Source organism: Protopterus annectens, chromosome 14.part0, assembly GCF_019279795.1.
Source record: "Protopterus annectens isolate FY-2018-M chromosome 14.part0, PAN1.0, whole genome shotgun sequence".
Classification (NCBI taxonomy): Eukaryota; Metazoa; Chordata; order Ceratodontiformes; family Protopteridae; genus Protopterus; species Protopterus annectens.
The window spans coordinates 657,873,405-657,896,183 of NC_056748.1; the positions used below are offsets into that span (position 1 = coordinate 657,873,405).

General features: G+C 40.9%; 1 protein-coding gene across 1 annotated transcript in view; it reads right to left on the minus strand.

Moving 5' to 3' along the window:
* BICC1 (BicC family RNA binding protein 1) overlaps window positions 1-22,779 on the minus strand; it is a 1,908,684-nt gene that overhangs the window by 688,108 nt on the left and 1,197,797 nt on the right. The window contains exons 10-11 of the mRNA XM_044056407.1: window positions 3,942-4,122; window positions 2,006-2,167 (exon numbers count right to left, since the gene is read on the minus strand). Coding sequence (XP_043912342.1) covers window positions 2,006-2,167; window positions 3,942-4,122 — 343 coding nt within the window. The remainder of the gene's footprint in view (window positions 1-2,005; window positions 2,168-3,941; window positions 4,123-22,779) is intronic.

A 22,779-nucleotide genomic window follows, 5' to 3' on the forward strand; every position in this document is an offset into this window, starting at 1 on the left:
AATCATGCAGCAACTGAATGCGGCAAAACAAATAAGGAAGCATATAAGGTGAAGGATCAGATGAGAAGGCAAGAAACGTGGAAAATGCATAAATATAATTGCAAGTAAAGAAAACTCTTGGAGCATCTCATGTTGGATCAGGATCGACTGCAGGAATGGTTAAGTAGAGGTGAATTTAAACCAAAAGACAAAAGGTTAATATTGGCGGCCAGAGATAGTGGACTATGTACTCATTGGTTTACAAAGTCCATTTAACATGTGGAAGAAACAAACAAATGTAGGTTTTGTAAAACAGAATTGGAAACAGTTGCACATCTTGTTGCTGGTTGTGATATACTAATGGCAGAACTGTAAACTGAAAGGCATAATAATGTGGCAAGACTGTTGCATTGGGAATTGTGCAAACATTATAATACTGAAGTAGATGAAAACACTGCAAACATGAGCCACAAAGCATTATAGAAAATGATGAAGGTTTAATATCACATGGGATCATCCATTACCAACCATTCAAAAAAAAAAAAAAAAAAAAAAAACAGATGGGAGAAACCCAGATATAGTACTACATGAAAAGAAGACAAAAGTAGCATTGATCACTGAAATTGCTACACTCAGTGACTATAGTGTCTTACGTACAGAGAGAGACAGTCATAAAATATCAGGATTTGCAGGCATAAATGAGGGCGATGTGGAAGGATACCCAGACAGTTCTAGTAGTAATAGGAGCAATGGGGTTATAAAAAAAATTTACAATCATACTTGGATATGTTACAGATGCATGTAGCTCCATACGAATTGCAGAAGGAATCACTACTGGGCACATTGCAAGTTTTGCAAAGAGCACTTCTGGCTAACATCAAAGATTGAAACAATGCTAATGTCATGAACTTTAATCACACTTTGACTTAGGAATGGGGTCCATTCCCTTCATGGTATTAGAAACCGAAAAGATTTGGAGAAATTAAAAAGATACTGCAATAGTCAAAGCCTGTAAGAGGCAAAGTTATACACCACTGTACAGATGTACAAAGATGCCAGATAATGGAAATGCTCCTATGACTGAAACAGTTAAATTCAATGAGAGTCAAAACCTGGTCCCTTCCTGTCAACTTATCAATAATCATCCCCAAATCATAGATGCTAGGCATAAACTGCAATTTGCCCCCACTAGAGATGATACTAAGAGATGGCAATGGCAATGTTATTATTAATGGGTACAAAACAAGAATGTTATGACCACAGACATTGCCCTGGAGTTGTTGAACTCTAAGCAATTACTGACAGCTCCTATGTGGATTTATTCAAAGTTTTTAGCTTGACAGGCAGACTACTGAGGAAATTTGCAGCAACACATCAGGTTATCAGAACAGCGGTGGTGCTGCAACTTTGTTTTTGCAAATACTGCTTCACAATATCAGCATGTACTTAATGAATAAGCAAGCAGCAAATATTAAACCCTGAAGAATAATGCAGTACAAAGGCAGGGCTGCTCACCCCCAAGTTCATCTGGTCAGGTAGGAGGCAAAAAAGTCCAGACCACCACTGATACCACAATACTAATCCAAATGGTCAAGCAAACTGCCATGGACCACTGTATGACATGATAATGACAGACTGAGAATGATCAAGATAGAATATCCACGTATTAATATTTCTATTGCAGTATCATTAAATTTAGAAGTTAGTTTCTCTTATCACAAGCTTATGTTTTACATAAGAACGCTGCAGACACCAGTGGAAAATAAAGATTTCTATACTTACCAATTTTAATGCACACCCAAAGAGTAAGAACTAGTGAATGTTTTATCTGAAATGACCTAATAAAGCATACTTATTTAATGCAGTTTTGAAGAAAATGATGAGTATGTTCTAATATTAAATTATTAAATATAGATCAGTATATTCAAAACATCCATGCACTAAATGTATCGCTGTTCTGAAAAGTACAAATAATAATCAAGAAATTCCAACGAGAAGCAGTGTTTAATGCTTACTTTAACATGACCTGGAGTGGCGGAGGTATTGGTAATTGATGCTGCCCAAATTGTTGGACTTGGTGTGTTTGAGCTTGGACTCTGCACTGGGCTAATAGAACTATTCAGAGCATTTAAGAGAGAATTAGGCACATTGGAGGTATTTACAGACAACGCTGTAGGACCCAAGATACCTGTGAAAAAACATACTGTGTAAATATACACATGTAGCATAGCAATAAAATGAAGAAACAGTGTAACAATGCTACAAAATCTGTGGAGATTCTAAGCCTGTAGGCAGCCATAACTAAAACCCGCTATTTCAAATCCTGAATGTTAGCTTACTAACTATTCAACATGTTTGTTCTTAAGGCTTTTGAGGATTCACTAAAACTATGGAACAATTTAATTCTGACTAAAACTGAATCACCCTAAATTGTTTTCTACAAGTCTGCACAAATTGCACTTGATACTTTGCATTATGTGCCATATGGTAAATCTTTCCTCAGTCCAACTGCTTTGGGGCACTCTTCTGTTCACTTGCTCTGACAAGTATTATTTATATATATGCACAGACTCGCACTTTCCTCAGTTAATACTCAACTACAGAACATTAACAATAAGGTGAAATGTGCTTGAATATTTGTACTGCGTTGACCTTTCTGCATTACTCTGTATGATGCACTGTTTTTTTGTGGGATTCTGCATGCTTTTAACATGGTACTTTACATAGCATGCAAAAGTCAATGCCGTTCAAATTAAGTGTCTTAAAATCTCATAAATGAAATATCTAGACATGCTAAGGAACCAGGGTTTTCTGCACAGCAGACCATGACCCAAACAATGTTTTTCAGATTTAAACTCTTGTAGTGGTACATGCACAGCAGAAGACTTAATAAAATTATGTCATCTGCTCTAAAAAAATTCAGGTGCTCTCTGGCTGGAATCTGCTGTAGATATAAACAGCCATGTCTGTTGCTCTAATGTACTTGCATTGGAGTTAAAGGTATAGATTTGGAAAGTTACCACAAATGAAAAACCTGCACTTATGAACATTGCATGCACTGTTCTGTTAAAAAACAAGAAAACAAAACTATATTTCAATTAAGGCATTAGTGATGCAAATCATGTTTAACATGGAACTACTACTCAGATAAGAAGCAGCAACCACCCTACGTGGAAATGAAGATGCAGAACAAAAGACAGGGTCTAGGATTTAAGGTGCGTGTGTGTTCCAATCAATTTTCACAAGTTACTTAGAAGTGGAGGGGGAATGAGCATGCTTTATCACATTTGGTGTAATATCTCTAAGTATCCATGGTAAGACACATTTAGACATTTGGACAATAAATGGAGTTGCATATTCTGTAAGTGCTTGTTCTGAAAAGGACTTTGCAACACTGCAGAAAAAAGGGCTGTGAAACCCTTCCATGCTGACAGCAATGCTACAGATGTTGAGAAACTTGAGTGTTTAACTCAACCTGCCCTTTACTAACACTCATACATGAAGTCTGATGTCTGCCTCAACCCAACCACCACAACAAATGAAATTCTATCTACCGTCTCATCACAAAACAATGCTGCATGTTCCTTAGATAAAATAACCTATTTTGTTTCTGCAAGATAGCGACTATTTTCAAATAGCTCATCCCAAAATGATATTCATATACAACTTAGCCATTACAGAAATCGGTTTGCTTATAGATCATTATCCTCCCTTTTATTCTGCTATCTTCGCATAAAATGCAGATAAAATAACCCACAAATCATCTCCACTGGAGTACATAAGAGAGTCAACTAAAAGCATACAGTTTTGAACAACTAGACATTAAGACAGTTACTTCCAACAGACTAATGCACAAATGTGTGTGTGTGTGTGTGTGTGTGTGTGTGTATATATATACATACACACACACACACACACACACACAAACATATACAAATAATAAACCAAAAATTGACTTGTACCTAGTCCCGTGAGTCCAAGTCCTGATGAGAGTATATCCAACCCGGGATGCTGCAGCCTCACGGGGCAATTTACTGCAGATATGGAACTTACGGTCACACCACTGCTTTCTAGTCCCAAGAGGCACTTTCGTGTTTCATACATGTTTAAGGCATTCCTTTCTACACTTTTTACAATCACAGACTGGAACGAGAAAGAAGACATTTTTTGTATCATTTTAACATGAGGAAGCTTTCAATTTCTGTTATCTGCACTGCTACTTTTAGGAAATGATTTTTCAAAAGCTATAGATATGTTTTATTTTTGCAAGTATACAGCTTTGTTTTATTTGCAAAATTTGACTTAACATTTCAACAAACTAAAAGTTATGTACTTACCATAACGTTCCATGTTTGTAGTCCATCTCACCTATATTTTTGCTGGTTGGGTTTGGGTCCGATCCTCGGCTCCGATTCGGCCGAATACTAAAGCTCGAGAGCTTTCAGTGGCTCGAGGCTAATCCCTATCCCACGATGCCCCAGGCCACATCCCCAGATCTTGTTTGCAAGCAAGAAGCATCATCTTATCTTCTATATGTATATACATATATATATATATATATATATATATATATATATATATATATATATACACACACACATATACATATTTACAAATCACTATAATTCAGTCAAGGAAGAGGCTGAAAGTCTTCATATCTCTGCAGGTAAATGATTTTGTCCACCAGTTCCCTCCATGAACGGGAGGGGGAAGGAGGGTGGGATGCAAGGGGATGTTATGTATTCCTATCTCGCCATAATTCTTTTTAATTGGGACAGCGTCCCTAGCACCTAAACCCTAGGGTGGCTCAGGAAAAAAGACTTTTCAGTACCGTGGATCCAAAGGAAGCCCTGTTCCGGGAGGCCAAGTCCACTTTGTAATGAGTGATAAGCCATTTAGACAAGGTCACCTTTGAGACTGGTAATCCTGTCTTATCAGAAAAGGAGACAAAAATTGATCTGACTTTCTAATGTCTTTTGTTCTATGCAAGTAGAAATGCAACTGTCTGTGTACATCAAGCTGGTGTAGTTTATATTCCGAAGGGAGCGACTTTTTTATTCCAGCTGGGCAATGCTGCCTCAACCAGGAACTTACCTCTACTGCTCAGTCTGCTCAGCAACCTAATCGGACATCTGCATCGCGAACGACGCAACAAATATTAACTTCTAACCTACCAATGCCTCCAGGCCCTACAGGGGTTCCTAATTTTGGTGTTTGGATCCACAATACAGATAACTTAGTTTTTGGGAACCAAACTGAAACCCCGGCTTCTGAAATGGGACCAGCGGCAGTAAGTGAAACTTCTATAAGCATTTTATTGAAAGACTTTGATGTTAAGCTTTTGAAGTTGAAAAAACTCCAACTGGAAGTAGCTTATTTCCAGCAATGCCTAAGAGACAAAATTATACCTAAAGGTCTACGTTCTACTTTCTGCCCGACTGGACTCTTTCACAGTAGTGATTTTTTAAAAGAATTGACATTACTTTTTGATAGTCAGGGGTTCCAATTGTTGGAGCTCATTATTAAATATTACAATATTGAGATTACTACCCTCATTGAAGAGGTTAACACACTTGACGGTAAACTTAAGTTGAATTTAAATTTTGAGAGATACAAATACGACTATACTCGGATTTTTTCGAGTATAGATGGACTGATTGAGAAATTCAAGGACACTAAGAATAAGAAGCTTGCCAGGGATAGGCAGAGTTATTCAAATAACTCAGCATACCCCAAACTGAATGCTTTTCTCACCTCACAAACAACGAAACCATTGAGGGAGGGGGCTAATGGAGATGTTTCTTCTGGAACATCAGATGAAAGTGTACCAATTAATGACGAAAACAACTGTGAAAACTTGACTAATAAAACACCTGGACGGAAAAATGGAGGGAAAGTGTACAACACTAGGAGTACTAACTCCAACAATGGCTGTAAAGGACGGGAAGAGGGCCCCACTGACCATTTTTTAGGGAAAAAGAACTCAAGACAACATTTCAAAAAGAACTGGAACAACAGGAATTGACTATAAGGGCCAACCCCGATCTTAGTTCTGAAGATGACTTGACTGTAATAACTAATATGAAGGGTGATTTTACAATTTACAATTTCTCTTCCTTCAAAGTCAACCCTTGTTTGGTGGAGTTACTAGCATATGGTAACACCTTTGTACCTAGTACAGGTTGTAATTTGGTCAAGACTTTAATTGACCTTAAATGCTTTGTTAGAAAATTAAATTTAAAACTGTTGTTTAATAACAATGGTACAGGCATTGATTCTTCTTCTTTTGCTTTTTCCCGGGGTAGGGAATTAAACCAGCGATCACCTGTCCGCCGCATTGAATGGCAGTGAGTTTTAGTGGTGTTGCTTGTGGCGCAACCCAACCTTCACCACACCTCACACACACACACCACACACACTTTAGTCAATCCACCTGCATCATGTGCAGCATGTCTTTGGGGATGTGAAGGAAGAGGAACACCGGAAACCCAGACAGGACACAGGGGGAGACATGCAACTCCCCACAGAAGGCACGAGGCAGGGGAAACGAAACCGCTCTCGGTGAATGCTAGGCGGCCACCACACACCCACCGCCCTAATGGTACAGGCATTGATCCAGGGCTTAAATTAGCTAGCACTTATAACCCACCGCTACATATTGGTCTCTTGCTTTTTGAAAAGGTTTGTGAATTAGATTTAAGGCACTTGACCTCAACTTACTATTCAAGGACAGGAGGCCTTACAAGTAATGTCACTGAAGAACAACTGTATGAATTTGACTTATGTAAGGCCCCGGTCAGGGTCATTAAGCCGGACAAAGGTGGTGGCCTAGTAATTATTGACAACTATAAATATGTTAACAAGATGGAGGCCATCCTTGAAGGTCCCGCTTACACACAAGCATCTCTAAATGAAATGAACATCGCACACTCCAGAAATAGAGGGTATTTTAGAGACCTTTTTATAAGTGGAGACATAGACATAGATACTTATAACTACATTGACATCAAAATGCCTAAGACTCCGGTTATCTTTGGGATCCCAAAGATCCACAAAGATATACATAACCCACCATTTCGAGCTCTTATAGATAGCCGTCTCTCTTTAACTTATCCTAGTGCACAACTAGTAGAGAATATCTTATCCAAGTATTTGAAAAATATAATTCACATTTGTAAAGACTCTTGGTCCTTTCTGGAAAAGATACACATGGTTGAATTTAAGAACACCTACAACTTTCTTACTACAGACATTGTAGACTTATACACTTCCATTCCCCACTTAGAGGCAATAGAATGGATATCTTTAATGTTGATTGACCTTAATGCCACGGAAAGAGAGAGAGATGTAGTCACACAGCTACTGGACATAATACTCTCTTCTAATTTCTTCTCTTTTAATGGCAAATACTACTTGCAGAAACATGGTGTAGCAATGGGGTCCCCATGTGGGGCCAGTGTTGCGAATTTATTCATGGCATACTGGGGGAAGACCAATATATTTAACAACATTGAAATTAAGGAAAAAGTTAAATTTTACACTAGATACTTGGATGACATCTTTATTTTATTTGAGGGCGACTTCACGACTGCTGATAAGTTTGTTTTAGCCCTTAATGAAACTACCACCTTTTTAAGGTTCACTTCAAAATATTCTGATAGTGATATAGATTACCTGGACATTAAGTTAAATAAGGATGTCATTAAAGGTGAATACTTCTCCAGTATATATAGAAAACCTACTTATTGTAATTCGTTACTTCACTTTAAAAGTTGCCACCCATTTAAACAAAAGAAAGCAATTATTAAGGGGCAATTGATTCGTGCTTCCAGAACCTGCAGTAGTGAAGAATTATTCTTGGAAGAATGTAATCTATTAAAGCTTATGTTTACTAACAGGGAGTACCCCATCCAATTATTCAATGAATTATTTGATGAAGTTAATAATAAAAGGTCGTTGGGCTATTTTCCTCCTATCTTGCCACAAAAACAAGCCATTCAGTTGGTTGATAACTCAACAATAGAAATAAATTTAGAGAGTAGTGTAGTGGTAAACAATCCTGGGAATTCTTCATTGGCAAATGTTAATTCAGTAGGTAACAAATTTGAAAGCAGTTTCATAACTACATTCAGTATGGATTCCAAGAAAATCCAATTCATTTTATTTAAAAATTGGTATTTTATTTCTAATAATGAACAGTTATTAGATAAATTGGGTAAGAAACCTAAGATCACATACAGGAGGGCTAATAATTTGAAAACACTATTGCAAAGATCTAAAGTGGCTAATTGGACCATCAGGGCAAAAGGTTCAACACAATGTGGCCACTGCAACTACTGCCATCTTGTAAAGGTAACTAGTGTTTTTTCTATACGTGAAAGAAGCTTTAGTATTAATCACAGATTGAATTGTGAATCTAGATTTATTATCTATTTGGCTACTTGCAATTGCTGTCAAGCCTTTTATATAGGTAAATCAGACAGAAGATTACGGGACAGAGTCTACGAATATGTTTACGCTATGAGAAAACAGAATAAAGATAATGCTTTAGCTAAGCATATCTTGAAACATCAGGGACATAGCTTTGAATTTACGGCCATAGACCAAGTCCTAAGCCCAGAAAGAGGAGGTCCCGTTTCCTTACTTCTGGAAAACAGAGAGTTAGAATGGCAGCTGCTCTTGGATGCCTTTTCCTATCCTGGCTTGAACGAGCATTGCAATATTGCATGCATTTTGAAATTGAGGAGTTATAGACGTTAAAATATATATATATATATACACTTTCTCCAAAATTTCTTATTTTTATTGTTCACCTTTAATTGTCTATTACAATTTTTCAAGAAAACATGCATGCTGTCCCATTAAGGTCATAAAATAAGTATTTAATATAACATCCCCTATTACTTATAATAAGTTTACCGTATTTACCCTCAAATTAAAAGGCGTAATATATTGAAAGATTAAGAATAATGTCTTAAACTACTACTAGAACTAGAATTATGGCACGTAATTTAGGTATGAAGTAAATAATTTGTATGATGTCCATAGTGTAGTAACATGTTATGATCACTTTTGTTTTTAGTATGATCTATATTGAAAAGTATTCAACAGTGTATTTTTAATATTGTATTTATTAAATAGGTAACTTATATGTGCTTATGGTTTTAATACTAACATTTGTTTTAAAATGATGAAAGATTTTTATGAAGAGTGTCTCTTTAAACTGTCTTCGACCTGTCTAGCACGTAATGACGTGCATATAAAAGTTTGAGTTGATGGTTTTTTTAAATATTCTCTGAGGAAGCTGGAGCTGTGTCTTCAGCGAAAACGCTCTTATTTTTGAATTAATAAACTTGGCGTTAAGGTTTTTTTACAATTTTATTTTGTCGGAAAGTACGCTTTTCATTGGTGTTGGCGTTCTTCACTTTGAAGGGTTAAACTGCTTTTAAGCATTTACTCTAAAGAACGTGGTTGCGGTTTTCAAAAAAAAAGGTCCAGCAGTTCGAGGCGGCTGCATTTCTGTCTTCTTCAGTAGTTTATATTCTGCCTTGTTGGTGTAATTCAGGAAAAAGACTGGCAATTCCATGGATTGGTTTATGTGGTTTTCCAAACAAACCTTTGGGAAGGAGGGATTAGTTCTCTGAGATACCTTGCCCTTATGAAATACAATATAAGGCGGACATACTGAAAGAGCCTGCAGCTCTGAAACTCATCTGGCCGATGTAATGGCAACAAGGAAGATGATTTTCCAGGATAAATATTTCAGATCACAAGTAGAAGCAGGTTCATAGGGAGATATAGTCAGTGAATTTAGAACCAATTTTAGATCCCAGGGTGTCATCGGTTCCTTAATCGGGGACCTAAGTAGAAAGGTACCTTTGAGAAAGGCCTTGCATAATTTGTGAGACATGATAGGAACACCCATTTCACCTGTATGAAAATTGGAGAAAGCAGCTAAGTGCACCCAAATAGTAGCTGCCGCAGCACCTTCTTTAAACAGATTTGAGAGAAACTCTAAAATTGCTGGAATTGGGGCAGTGAGAGGTTAGATATTTCGTTTAGTTGCCCAACATGAAAATCTCTTCCATTTGTTACAGTATAATTTCCTACTGGAAGGTTTATGGGAAGAAGCTAGGATATGACTTACTGCTAGCATGAAAGAATAACACCTGGTTAGTCGTGGAATTGGAGTAGCCAAGCTGTCAAATTGAGGGAGTGGATGGACGGATGGAACTCTCCCGAAGAGTGCGTCAGAAGTTCCGGAAGTGGATCCAGCATCCAAGGTTCCTCCAAGAGGTGGGTTTGTAGAAAGGGAAACCAAACCTGACGAGGCCAGTATGGAGCAATGAGGATCAATTTTGCTTCTCAACCATTTGGCTTTCTGTAACACCTTTGGAATGAGTGGAAAGGGGGGAAAGGCGCAGAGTAATCCTGAGGGCCAATCGTGAACCAGGACATCCCTGGGTGGCTTCCCCTTTGGGGGAATTAGGGCAAAGTAGTTGCTGCATTTGGTATTCTTGGGAGTGGTGAAAAGGTCGCAGCAAGGCTGGCCCCATTTGTAGAAAATCATCTCCGCAATCTCTCTGCTCAGGGACCACTTGTAAAGTAACAGGAGAGTCCTGCTGAGTCTGTCTGCTATCACATTGGTTTTCCCCGGGATGTACATTGCAGTTAGAAAGCGTTGAGAAGCAATTCCCCATTACTAAACTCTTAATGCCTCTCAATACAGAGGGTAAGATTTGGTTCCTCCTTCTTTGTTTATATACCACACAACAGACATGTTTGTCTGAATTGCAATTGTTCCTAGAGGGAGAGAGTCCTGAAGTGCCTGCAACGCATAAAGCACCGCTCTCATCTCTAGGATGTTTAATATGCAGATGATTCTCATGGTCCTACCATAAACCTTGAACCGCCCTTCCCAGATAATGACCCCCCCCCACCCAATCTGGGAAGCGTCCGTGGTTAACACCGCCTTTGGTTGGGAAACACAAAGGGATGACCTAGATACAGCTGATCTCCCTGAAGCCATCAAGTTAAATCTCTCCTGCAAGACTCCGTGATGTATATCAGATGTGAAAGAGGGAGATCTTGCATCGACCACTGTGTGAATAAAAGCCATTGTAGGAGTCTCAAGTGTAATCGGGCTAAGGGTACCTGCAGAATGGCAGCAGCCATGGTTCCCAGAGTCTAACACTTGTCTGGCATGGACTTTCTTTGTTGAAAACAAAATTTTTACCTGTTGATGCAGGGAGTGGATTCGATCTGGGGTGAGTCTTGACATCATGTCTATTGAATTTAACTCTGCTCCTAAGAAGACAATATGTTGCAATGGTAACAAGGTAGATTTTTCTTGATTTATAGTGATGCCCACCTTGTTGCAAAGAAGGGTTTCTTCCCTGGCCTGAGATGATTGATGCCTGATGGAGGCGGTGAGAAGCCAGTCATCCAGATATGGAAACACTCAACCCCTGACATCTCAGGTGAGCCGTTACCACTGCCAAACATCTGAACACACTGGGGGCTGTAGTGAGGCCAAAGGGCAGATATCGAAATTGGTAGTGATTGGCTCCCAGTCGGAAGCGCAAATACCTTCTGGACCACCTTTCCATTTTTATATGGCAGTACGCATCCTTGAGGCTGACAGATCACATCCAGTTGTTTTTCCCTATGAAAGGGATATTGAGTGCAGGGTTACCATCCTAAACTTTGTTTTCTTTACAGATTTATTTAATCTGCTGAGATCTAGGATCGATCTCCAGTCCCCTGTCTTTTTTGGCAATAAAAAGAACCTTGAGTAAGTTCCGGATCCTATCTGGTCTGCGGGGACTTCTTGGATGACTCTCTTGTCTAGCAACAATTGAATCTCTAGAGTTGCCAAGTCCTTTTGCATGGGTGGAACGTCTGGTAAGGACTTTTGTTTTGGAGGGGTGGAAGAAAAGGGAATGAGGTAACCTCTAGATATTATCTCTTGTACCCATTTTTCTTAGGGAAAATTTGTTGCCAGGTGTTTGGGTACAATGACAAGCGACCCCCGACTGCCTCCAGAGAAGGACAGGCGGGTCTCCTTTCAGGAGCGCTGGTAGGGCCTATCAGAGAAGGTCTGCCTGTCGCCCTGATTCGGCGGACCCCCTCTGCCATGAGGGTGGGATCTTCCATTATAACTTCCCCCCTCTGCTCATGGGGGAAGAATCGTCACGTGCATCCGAGAAACCTTTTTAGGATTTGCTGAACCACATTTTCCCACTCTTTTGACCTTTGGGATAAGGTCTGGAAGGAGCAGAAAAACAGACTAGAAAGAAAGGTGGGAAGACTTAAAAGGGTTCTAATGCAGGCAACATGAACAGTTAGGGGTATACAGGAAGAAAAAATAGTACAACTAGCAAGGAAAAATACCAAAGAATTAAAAAGTTATACTTACGAGCCAACGAGCCAACTGAAGAAACATCTCAAAGCTTGTGCGGCGCGAACGAGATCAGAGGATGTAGCCTGGGGCATTATGGGATAGGGATTAGCCTCGAGGCACTGAAAGCTCTCGAGCTTTAGTATTCGGCTGAGTTGGAGCTGAGGATCGGCTCCGAACCCAACCAGCAAGAATTACGGCGAGATAGGACTACATACTTCTGCTTTTCAGTTCAACTAAACTACATTGATCACAGCTTGATTTTACATCACCAAATGGCTTCAAAAATCAGAGTGTACAATCATTACTATACATGTCTTTCTAACATACTTTTCAACCTCTTAGTGCAAGAAATCTGGACAAAGACAAAAATAGTTGCATTGTCAAAGGCCCAAAACCTGGTACAGATTTTAAATATTGCTCTTGCAAACTTAGAAAGTTGCTATAAAGTACAGTTTTCTAAGTAAGCTTAGATTAGTTGTGTAAAATTTTACCATAACCATAGATGCCCTTCTCTTCTATATGTTGCAGTATTCATAACATGAGGAGTCTGCCGCCAGCCAATATAAAAAAAGAGTCTAAAGCTACAGTAGGGTACGTGCAACATCGCACATAGATCCAGTCCTACACCGGTCATAAAGTGACATCAGGTATAAAGCGGACATCAGCACATACCCATCCTCAGAACTGAATACCCAAGGAAGAACACCAACCCGAGAAAGGTGAGGAACACAATCAGCAAAACAGGCAAGCATCAAGGGGAAGGTAGGGGGGTACAATATGGCAATATATAGAAGAAAAGGACATTATGGTTATGGTAAGATTTTATACAACTATTCTATGTCCTTCTATTCATATGTTGCAGTATTCATAACATGAGGGACAATACCAAAGCTTATGCTAAAAAAGAACTGGGGGGAGGGGCAAGTAGCGCACTCTACAAAACCCTGCAGGGTAGCCCTAGCAAAACCACCTCTAGACCTGGAAATGCCATTAACTTATGTGCTGTGAAAGTGTATACATAAGACCAGGTACCTGCTTCTAATCTGGAGAAGGTGTCCAGACATTTGAAGAAAGCACCAGAAGAGGAAACCGCTATAGTGGAATGTACCTTAACTGGGGAAGAAGAGTTTTCCCATGAGACACACAGCAAAAGGAAATGGTTTTAGAAATCAGAGTGGATATTAGTCTGCTTAGAAACAAGCCTGCCCAGAGCCCTACAATGATAGGAAATAAAAAGCTGATCAGATTTCCTAATAGGCTTGGTTTTGTCTAAATAAAATCTGAGTTGTCAATGCACATCCAACGTGTACACAATCCTCTCACTAGAGGATTGCAGAGATGGGAAACAGGTGGGCAGATTAATGGACAGATTAAATAACTCATTCATCACCTTGGGCATAAAGGTGGGATTAGTGCATAAGGAGACCCTATCCCTGTGGAACACAGGAAAGGAGGATGCAGCCATCAGTGCCTGAATTTCTGAGACCCTTCTGGGAGAGGTGATGGCCACCAGAAGCACCGTTTTCAAAGTAAAATGCTAAAGAGAATAAGAACCTGCTGGTTCAAAAGGGGCCAAAGAAAGTTTCTCTAGAACAAAATTTAGATCCCAAGGAGGAGGAACTGGTTTCTTTGGTAGTCTGATATGAAGAATGCCTTTTAGGAAATGTTTAATAGACAGGCAGGGATTGTTGAAAGATGAGCTTTTACTGGAGAGTATAACAATCCACTCTTCAATAATTCACACAGGCAAGACAGAACCACTGGAACATCCACCAGCAGTGGCTATAGGTCCTTAGAAAGACAACAGACGGAAAACATTTTCCACTTGGAAATGTAGGATTTCCTAGTATTGGGTTTTCTGGTGTCCTGCAGAACTTGCAGCACGTCCTGAGAAAAAAGGTGCCTGAAAGTAATCAAAACCCTATCACCCACTGAGTCAGTTGCAGAGTTTACACCTGTGGATGTATTGGAGATCCCTTGTCCTGTGTGAGTAGGTCCACTCTGTGGGGTAAACTTGTGATGACTGCCCTTGGCTAAATGCAGAAGGGGGAACCAATCCTGTCTTGGCCAAAAGGGAGTCATCAACATGATTTCTGGTTGCCCCTGTTGGATCTTTAAACAAGTCTTTTTGGAGAAGTGGGAAGGGGGGATGCATACAGAAATATCCCCTTTAAAGAGAAAGATAAGATAATCCAAGAGGATTACTGGCCTCAATCATATGTCCTATGCAGCCCGACTGAAAAATCTCCAGCTGCACTCAGTGGCATATCGCTTACTCAGAGGTGATCTCTGCCTGACTTACAAAGCCATGTCCAACTCAGAATTGATGGACATGCTCCACCTAAAGAAATGCAAGTCACTGTGAGCCACGTGCTCTAGTGAGCTAAACCTTGCCACAACAATAAATAGAACATGCTGGAGGGATAGATTATTGCCACAGGGACTCTCCATGCTTTGGAACAAAATTCCTAACTACATTAGGCAGAGCTCCTAACACTCTTCAAGAGAAGCCTTGACGAGTGGATGGGTAACAGAAAATACACCCCTGGGATCACTTCATTGGCTCTGCCTGACAGAGGCTCAGTTAATCAATGGGGCTGCGAAAGCCGACCCACTCTGGCTAGGCTTAAAAATGCTCTCAGGCAGATAGCCTAGTACCTACCTATGAACCTATAAGGTGTCCCCCTTCCCAGCCAGAGGATGGGAAACTCTGGCACAAAACTTTGGAAGTTGTCTGTTCATAGGGCAGATGAAGAGATCTACCAGAAATGTACCCCACCGACGGGCAATGTCCAGAAACACATCCCCGTGTAACATCTGTTTGTGGGATTGAGTTATGGACCTGCTCAATGTGTCTGTCCCAACATTTTGAGTGGAGAGAATGTAAACTGCTTGGAGGGTTTGTTGACTCAGAGGCTAGCTCCAAAGCATGAAGAGCTAGTCTGCACAGAAAATAGGACTTTATCCCTCCCTGCTTGTTTACATACCAACTGACTGTGATGTTGTCTGTGAATCACTTTAAGGTGCCTAGAAGAAGAGGAGGAGGTTTGAAAATTTGCAGAGTAAAAATGAGGGGTCTAGTCTCTTATGTTTATATGCTCTCTCTTTTGGGAAGGAGACCACACATCTTGAACCTTCCAGGGTGCCAGGTTTGCTCCCCTTCCAAAGTCTGAAGCGGCTGTGAACAGCTCCTGAGTGGGAAGGGGCGGCTGTAAGGGTTGGCCTGGATTCAAGGTAACCTGCTGAATCCACCATTTCAGTTCCTTCTTCAAGCAGGGAAGAAGGGGAATAGCAAACTCCAGTGGATGAACATGTTGCATCCATACTGACCTGAGGTATCACTGGAATTTCCTCATGTGCAGCTTGGCCAGAGGTAACATGGGTATAGTGAATGCCGTAAGGCCCAAGAGGTGGAGAAACTGCCTGGAAATCAGGGATTGGAGAGGCAAGTGAACGTGGAAGTAGGCACTGTGAGAACAAACCTTCTGGAGAGGTATGCAGCCCAACATCCATGTCTGTACTCTGCATCCTAGAAAAACATGGCCTTGTGAAGGGACCATGGCAGATTTTTGAAAGCTGACTGCAAATCCAAGATCTTCAAGTAGAGAGACTGTGAAGAGCAGATTCTCTTGAAGTGTGTAGAGGATCATGTTGGTATGGGAAAATCTGAATACCCCTTAGTCTGCAAAAGGCTATGACAGGAACAAAGCATTTTGTGAAGACCCTTGGAGCCACAGATAATCCAAAAGGCAACGCAGAGAATTGAAAATGTGAAGAAGCAATAGCAAAGTGAAGATAGTTCCTGAACGGAGGATGAATAGGTATGTGGAGGTAAGCATCCATGATGCCCATAGACACCATGATGAAGGATGAGGGGAAGTAGAGTGTTTAAGGACAGCATGCAAAAGGTGGGAATCTTCAGGAAGGTGTTTAGGTGCGAGAAGTCTAGGATGAGCCTCCAGAGGTTATCTTTCCTGGGAACCAGGAACATTCTGAAATAAAACCCTTTCCCTATTTAAGAAGGTGGCACCCCCAGAATGGTACCTTGAGAAAGAAGACTGCAGATGACTTGGGGAAAGTAATCCAGCTGTTCTTTCGGGGGTTGTGGAATACCCCTATAGGAAGTTGGTAGTCTTCCATGCCATGAAGTATCCTTGAAGGATGATGTAGAGGACCTAAGAGTCCTGTGTCATCTGTTTTCAAGCAGAAAGTGAAAGACAGATGCAAGGAAGGAGGGTATGGCTGCAAGAAAGATGACAATCACAGACTACCTGGCTTGCTTGGAAAGGGCTGCTTCTAAGCAGGAGAAGATGTTGGACTTGCCTGAGTATTGCTTCCTAATATCTCTTTTACCCTCAGAAGACAGAGTTCTGGAGGGTTTCCTTACAAAGGAAGTGTTTTACAGGGGGTAGTTCCTTTGAAATTTGGGAACTGGGGACATAAAAATGTGTTTTACGTCTTGTAGCGCTTCCTTTTCTCATAAGGACTTAAATAGTTCTGCTGCTGAAACACCACACAAGGCCTTGTTGTCAAGGTGTTGGTCCATAATTTTAGCCTTTATGTTGTCTGGCAAGGGGTGTAGTCTAAGCCAGGAGCATCACCTGAGAACAGACCCTGAAGTGGCAGCTCTGGCAAATGCCTCCACAACATTGTAGCTACACTTAATGGAATGGTATGTGACTTGAGCAGTAGAACTCAGAACAGAGGATAACTGAGCCTTAGTAACAGAGTCTGGAAGCTCTGAAATTAGCTTACTGGCATCAGACAGAAGGGCTAAAGATTATTTTGCCATATGTGTCTGGTAGTTTATGGCTCTAAATGCCAAGGTTGCAGAAGTATAAACTTTCTTCCCTAACCTCTCCATAACTTTACTCTCTTTTTCTGAGGGAAGAAGGGAAGTGGAAGGCAGCATCTTACGGGTCTTATCACAGACACAGAAATAGTAACAGGACCTGCAAAGAGACATTTAAACAGGAATAAGGTATCCTCTGGCACCTACAAAAAACTGCCTGGTCTTTTAGGGGCAGGAGGCTGGGACTCAGGGCACTTGGAAGCTGCTAAAAAGGCATATGAAAAGGTTGGTAGCAGAGGGAAAACTACAGATGGAGAAGATGAATCCATCTGCAGATGGTCAATACCTTTTTTGAATTTGTCACCTGGGAGCAATCCCATTTAAAGAACGCCCTCATTTTAACAAAGGTTTCCCCAAAACAAATATCCTTCCCTCGAGGATCTGTGGCATTTGATTCTTCTTCCAGGGAAGCATCTCCTAAGGGAGATAAAATTTGGGCAGAGTATGCCAATGATTCATCCTCAGATGAATCATCTTCATCAGATGAGACCTCAACTGAAATCCTCATGTGGAGGAAAAGGAGGGAGACGGGAGAGAGACTCCAGAGGATTGTCTAAGGTTCAAAGGCATTAGAGTCCTTGAGAAAATGCTTGCCAACCTGCAGCAATTGCTGTTGGGAAATAAGAGAAGCATGCTTAATTTTCTGCTGCTTCTTTTGGGGACATGGAAGGATGAGGGACCCGACGTCAGCATACACTCTAAAATGTAGCTCAGGACATTTTCCTGAGCAATGATTTCAGGAATGCTACGCTGGCCTTCAGTAGCAATGAGCCTGGGTTCCCCCCTATGTCCATAGCAGATGCCTATGTATCCCCCGAGATTGTGCCGGTAGGATCCTTCATGGTCACCATCCTGGTACCCATGGAAGAAACTCCTACTGACTCCAAAATGGTCTCTGGGCCAACATCAGCCTCAGAAGAGACATCTGGAATGGGGGAGCAGTGGATATGTCAGGCCTCGATTTCTTGGTCATAAATACTGGCTCACCTGAAGGGCCTAATGTACCTTCCATATTGTGTGCTAAGCACTTAAGGTGCTGGTTCTCCAAATACAGATTGAGGGAAACTAGATGACTGGGCAGAGACAAAGTCCTTGCAAATCGATGTATGGTCACAGTTAGGTCCCAGGTAAAAAACAAAAATTGTGGGAATCTTTATGTGGAATTTGACTTGACACTTGCCCCTCCTAGCTAACATGCAACCTCAACCACAATAGTAGCACACAAAACAATAAACAAACCCCCAACAGGGCACTTATCTGGAACAGAATCTGCAACTTCGCTGATCAAAAAACCAGAGATGTTCTGACTTGGTGGCAGAAAAGTTCTGAGGATGGGTGCATGCTGACATCTGCTTTATACTGCACATCACTTTATGACCAACGTAGGACTGGATCAACATGTGATGTCACATGTACACTACAGTAGCTTTAGACTGTTGTATACCGGCCGGATGTACGAGTCAGCTGGCAGCAGACTCCATGTTAGGAATACTGCAACAAATGAATAGAAGAACATAAGCAGATGCTTGAACGATCACTGCTGCAACAGCCTTAACTGCATGGGGTTATATCCTGCCAAGGATATAACAGTCATCTAGCTTCCAAATCTTCAGGGAACATTAAACATGCCCAAACAGTCAGGTGGCTCAAGCTGAGTTAAGAGACAAGTTTGGGTGCAAAGCCCTTCAGAACTTTCCTGTCAGAAGAAAGTGGGAGGCTGAGCCATGAAAGGACAACGCTAGGAAAAACAACAACAAAAAATAATAAATCCCCACACCCTGACAAAAAAGCACACAAAAAATGGGGAAGGAGGGAGAGAGTGACTACTGCAGTAGTGACTGTTTAAACATCTACTGTAATGGTAAGTTTACTTACACACCTGTACTATGTCAATCATATTGATCATTGCTGCAGTAGCCTTAGCTATATAGAGAGATTACCCTAGCTAATCACACTTGGGAGGTATTGTGCACAGGTGCCCCTGGAGAATGGTACTAACAAAGCTTGATCTGGACCTAGAGAAGGAATCATGCTTATAGTGCTTCATAAATTTACATACAGAGGACTAAGTAGCAGCTTCTAGAATACTTCTATAATCCAACTCTTCCAAAAAAGCCATAGATGAAGCCAGAGCCCTGACAGAGTAGGCCTTGATCCTGCCTGGAATAGTTTTCCTGTGATGGATACAACACAAGGCAATAGCCTCCGCTATTTGGAAACAGTCTGTTTTGACACAGGTTGCCCCTTCTTACCTTCACATGAAATGAAAAATTGATCTGAAATACTGAATTCTGTCAAGATAGCACCCAAGTTGTCTGTGGACATCCACAGCATGGAGTATCCCTTTTCCCTCATTTTTAGGTTCAGGAAAGAAATGTCGAGATGGATAATCTGGCTTTAAGTAAACCTCGGTACTACTTTAGACATAATTTATTTTATTTATTTATTTATTTTATTTATTTAACATTTGTTGACCGGGAATGTCCGACTAGGTTCCACAGAGCCTGTTTTCAGCGTAGGCCCGGGGAGAAATGCTCCAGATGCATGTCTTTGGAATGTGGGAGGAAACTGGAGTACCCGGAGGAAACCCACGCGAACACAGGGAGAACATGCAAACTCCACACAGAAGGCACCCCAGCAGAGAATTGAACCGGTGAACCTCTTGCTGTGAGGCGACAACGTTAACCGCTGCACCACTGTGCCACCCCTACTGTAAAAGAATTAGTTCTCAAAGAAACCCTGTTCCTGGGAAAAATAAGACCAGGTTGTTTCACCATAACAGGTAGAAAATCAGATACCCTTCTTGCAGAGGTAAGAGCAATCAGTAAAACCGTCTTCCATGTTAAGAACGTCAAGTCAGCCAGATTAACTGGTTCAATTGGAGGAATTGTTAGCTTCGCAAAAACAAAATTAAGATCCCAAGGAGGGGCCACTGGTTTTTGTGAAGGACTCATAAAACTTTCAAAAAACATTTTGACATCAGTCTACATTAAAAGAGGAGGAACCCTGGGCAGACGTGCAGAAATGGCCAATAAAATAAACTTTGACGGAGGAATTAAAGACCATAGAACACAAACTCATAAATATTGTAGCCCCAGAGATCTAGCTCGGAATGGCTACTGGTTATGTTGCTGGTACCAACTAGAAAACCTTTTCTACTTGGTAATATGATTTTCTAGTATCACAGGCTTTCTTGCCTCCATCAGTACCTGCTATATGTCCTCAGTAAATGGGTCCTTAGAAGGAATTAAGACCCTATCATCCAGGCAGTCATCTGAAGTTGAATGACGTCTGGGTGTAAAACACAGCAATTATTGTCTGAGTAGATCCACTGTGCGTGGAAGCTTGTGGCCATTTCCAAAAGGGAGAATCATAGTGCCTGGACCAGAAGACAGTCACCACAATGGTCTTGGGCAATTCTCTCTGAAACTTCAGAAGTAATCTGGATATTGGTTTGAAGTGTGGAAAAGCATACAGGATCCTTCCTGTCCAAGGAAAAAAGGCATTTGTCTTCCAGGCCTTTTTGCATGGAGTCCTGGAACAGAATTTTGCAAGTTGAGTGCTCAGAGAGGAGGCAGAGAGTTTTACTTGAGGAAATCCCCACAGAAGAATCAATTCTTGGAAGACCTCCTGATCTAGTTTCCATTTATGAGCATCTGCCCTGGTCCTGGCTCTGCTTGTCTGCCACACAATTTTGCACTTATAAAGTGCAGGATGCCTGTAGAGTGCGATTATGCTGTGAAATTACATCCCAAGCTAACATAATTAGTGTGCAAAGGCGATATGCCCTGGTTCCCCCTTGCCTGTTGATGTATCACAACTGTGGTATTGCCTGTAGCTACTTGAAAAGATCCATTGAACCAAAGATGGTTTAAAGAGCTGAATGCCTTGATCAAGGCAAGCATCTCCTTGATATTTATGTGCTTGCATCTGTCCTTGGTGTCCCACATCCTCCCTGTACTTTGATCTCTTCTGAAGCTGTTCCCTAAGCAAAGTCCAAGGTATCTGCGAAAACTGACTGCTTTGAAGCAGGCAGAGTGAAGGAAGACCTGGATTAAAGTATATCTGTTGTCTCCACCAAATGATTTTTCTTCTGACAAACCTGACTACTCAGATTTGAAAAGATAGTGTGTGTTCTTGCTGGAACCAAAGAGGTTCCAGACACCACTGCATCCTCTTTCATTTGGAGTCTTACCAAATATCATGCGAATCACTGATGCTATGAGGCCAAAAATCCTGAAATATTCCCTCGCAGTGACCAAAGTTTGAAAGTTCCAGTTGAAGAAAAGCTCTTCATACTGAGGTGTCTAGATGACGTCCCAGGAACACAATCCTGTCTAAAGGAGTCAAGAAATACTTTAATGTTCTCTTGGCATTCCAGACTGTGTTACGAGATCTCTCACACAAGTGAAAGATTTCTGGCCTTTGAAAGAGACTGCAAAGATAAGCAAGTCTAAATTTGGAAAAATGTACCTTGTAGCCTGCAATGAGCTATAAGTGGAACTAGACAGTTTGTAAACACTCTTGTTGTAGTGGATAGTCCAAAGGGAAAGGCATAGAACTGATAATGTGATCCAGACACACAAAACCTTAAGAGAAGTCTGAAGACTAAATAGATATATATAAAGCATCTTTCAAGTCTAGTGTCATCAGAAATCTTGAAAGAGGATGAAGACGCAACACGTGAAGTGACATTTTAAATGAGGGCACTATCGCAAAGACCTTTAGGAAAGAAATACTGATCCAGAACTGGTCTCCAAGCATTTTTGATGGCATTCGGAACACTATAAAAAAACAAACTTCCTCTCCTGGGAAGGAGGAACTGGTTCCATCACTCCTTGGGACAGCATGTGATAAAAAAAAAAGTGGAAACAAGAGTCTGATCTGGAGCATGATGAATGACGCCTGGGAAGGAGGAATTTCCTCCCACTGCCATCTGTAACCCTGATGAATGATTTTTAGAACACATGTCTGAAACTGTTGCCAAAGAGAAAAATGGAAATTCAGACTTTCTGGAAGAAAATCAGGCCCGGGTGGGAGGAGGTCAGAAGGCCTCGAACAATCAGACTTGTTGGAGTGTCCTTGGTCTTGGGAGGTATGAGACTACTTTTTGGAGCCACCTTGTCATTTTCTTATTAAAATTTAAGTTATGTACTCACCATAACTATGCATCTGTGTTGCCCATTTTCATTCTTCCTCAATGTATGGTCTTGGAGCTGATCCTCGGATCAGACTTGGCCAAGATCTTTAGATTCTTGGATCCAAATCTTGAGCTCCTTCCATCACCAATAATGCCCCTCATTTAGCCAGATTACCTCAGATGGAGCTTGTTGCTGCTAAATATGCCAGAAAGCATAAATACTTACAATAATTATAATTATACAGGATAGAGAGAGTAAAGGCTGATACTGGAAACAATGCTTCTGATGTACCTCATCAAGTCACTCCCAAAGGGCAAGGATGGGGGAAGGAAGATGGGGAGTTGAAAAAGAATGAAAATGGACAGCACAAATGCATAGTAATTGTGAGTGCAGAACTTAAATAC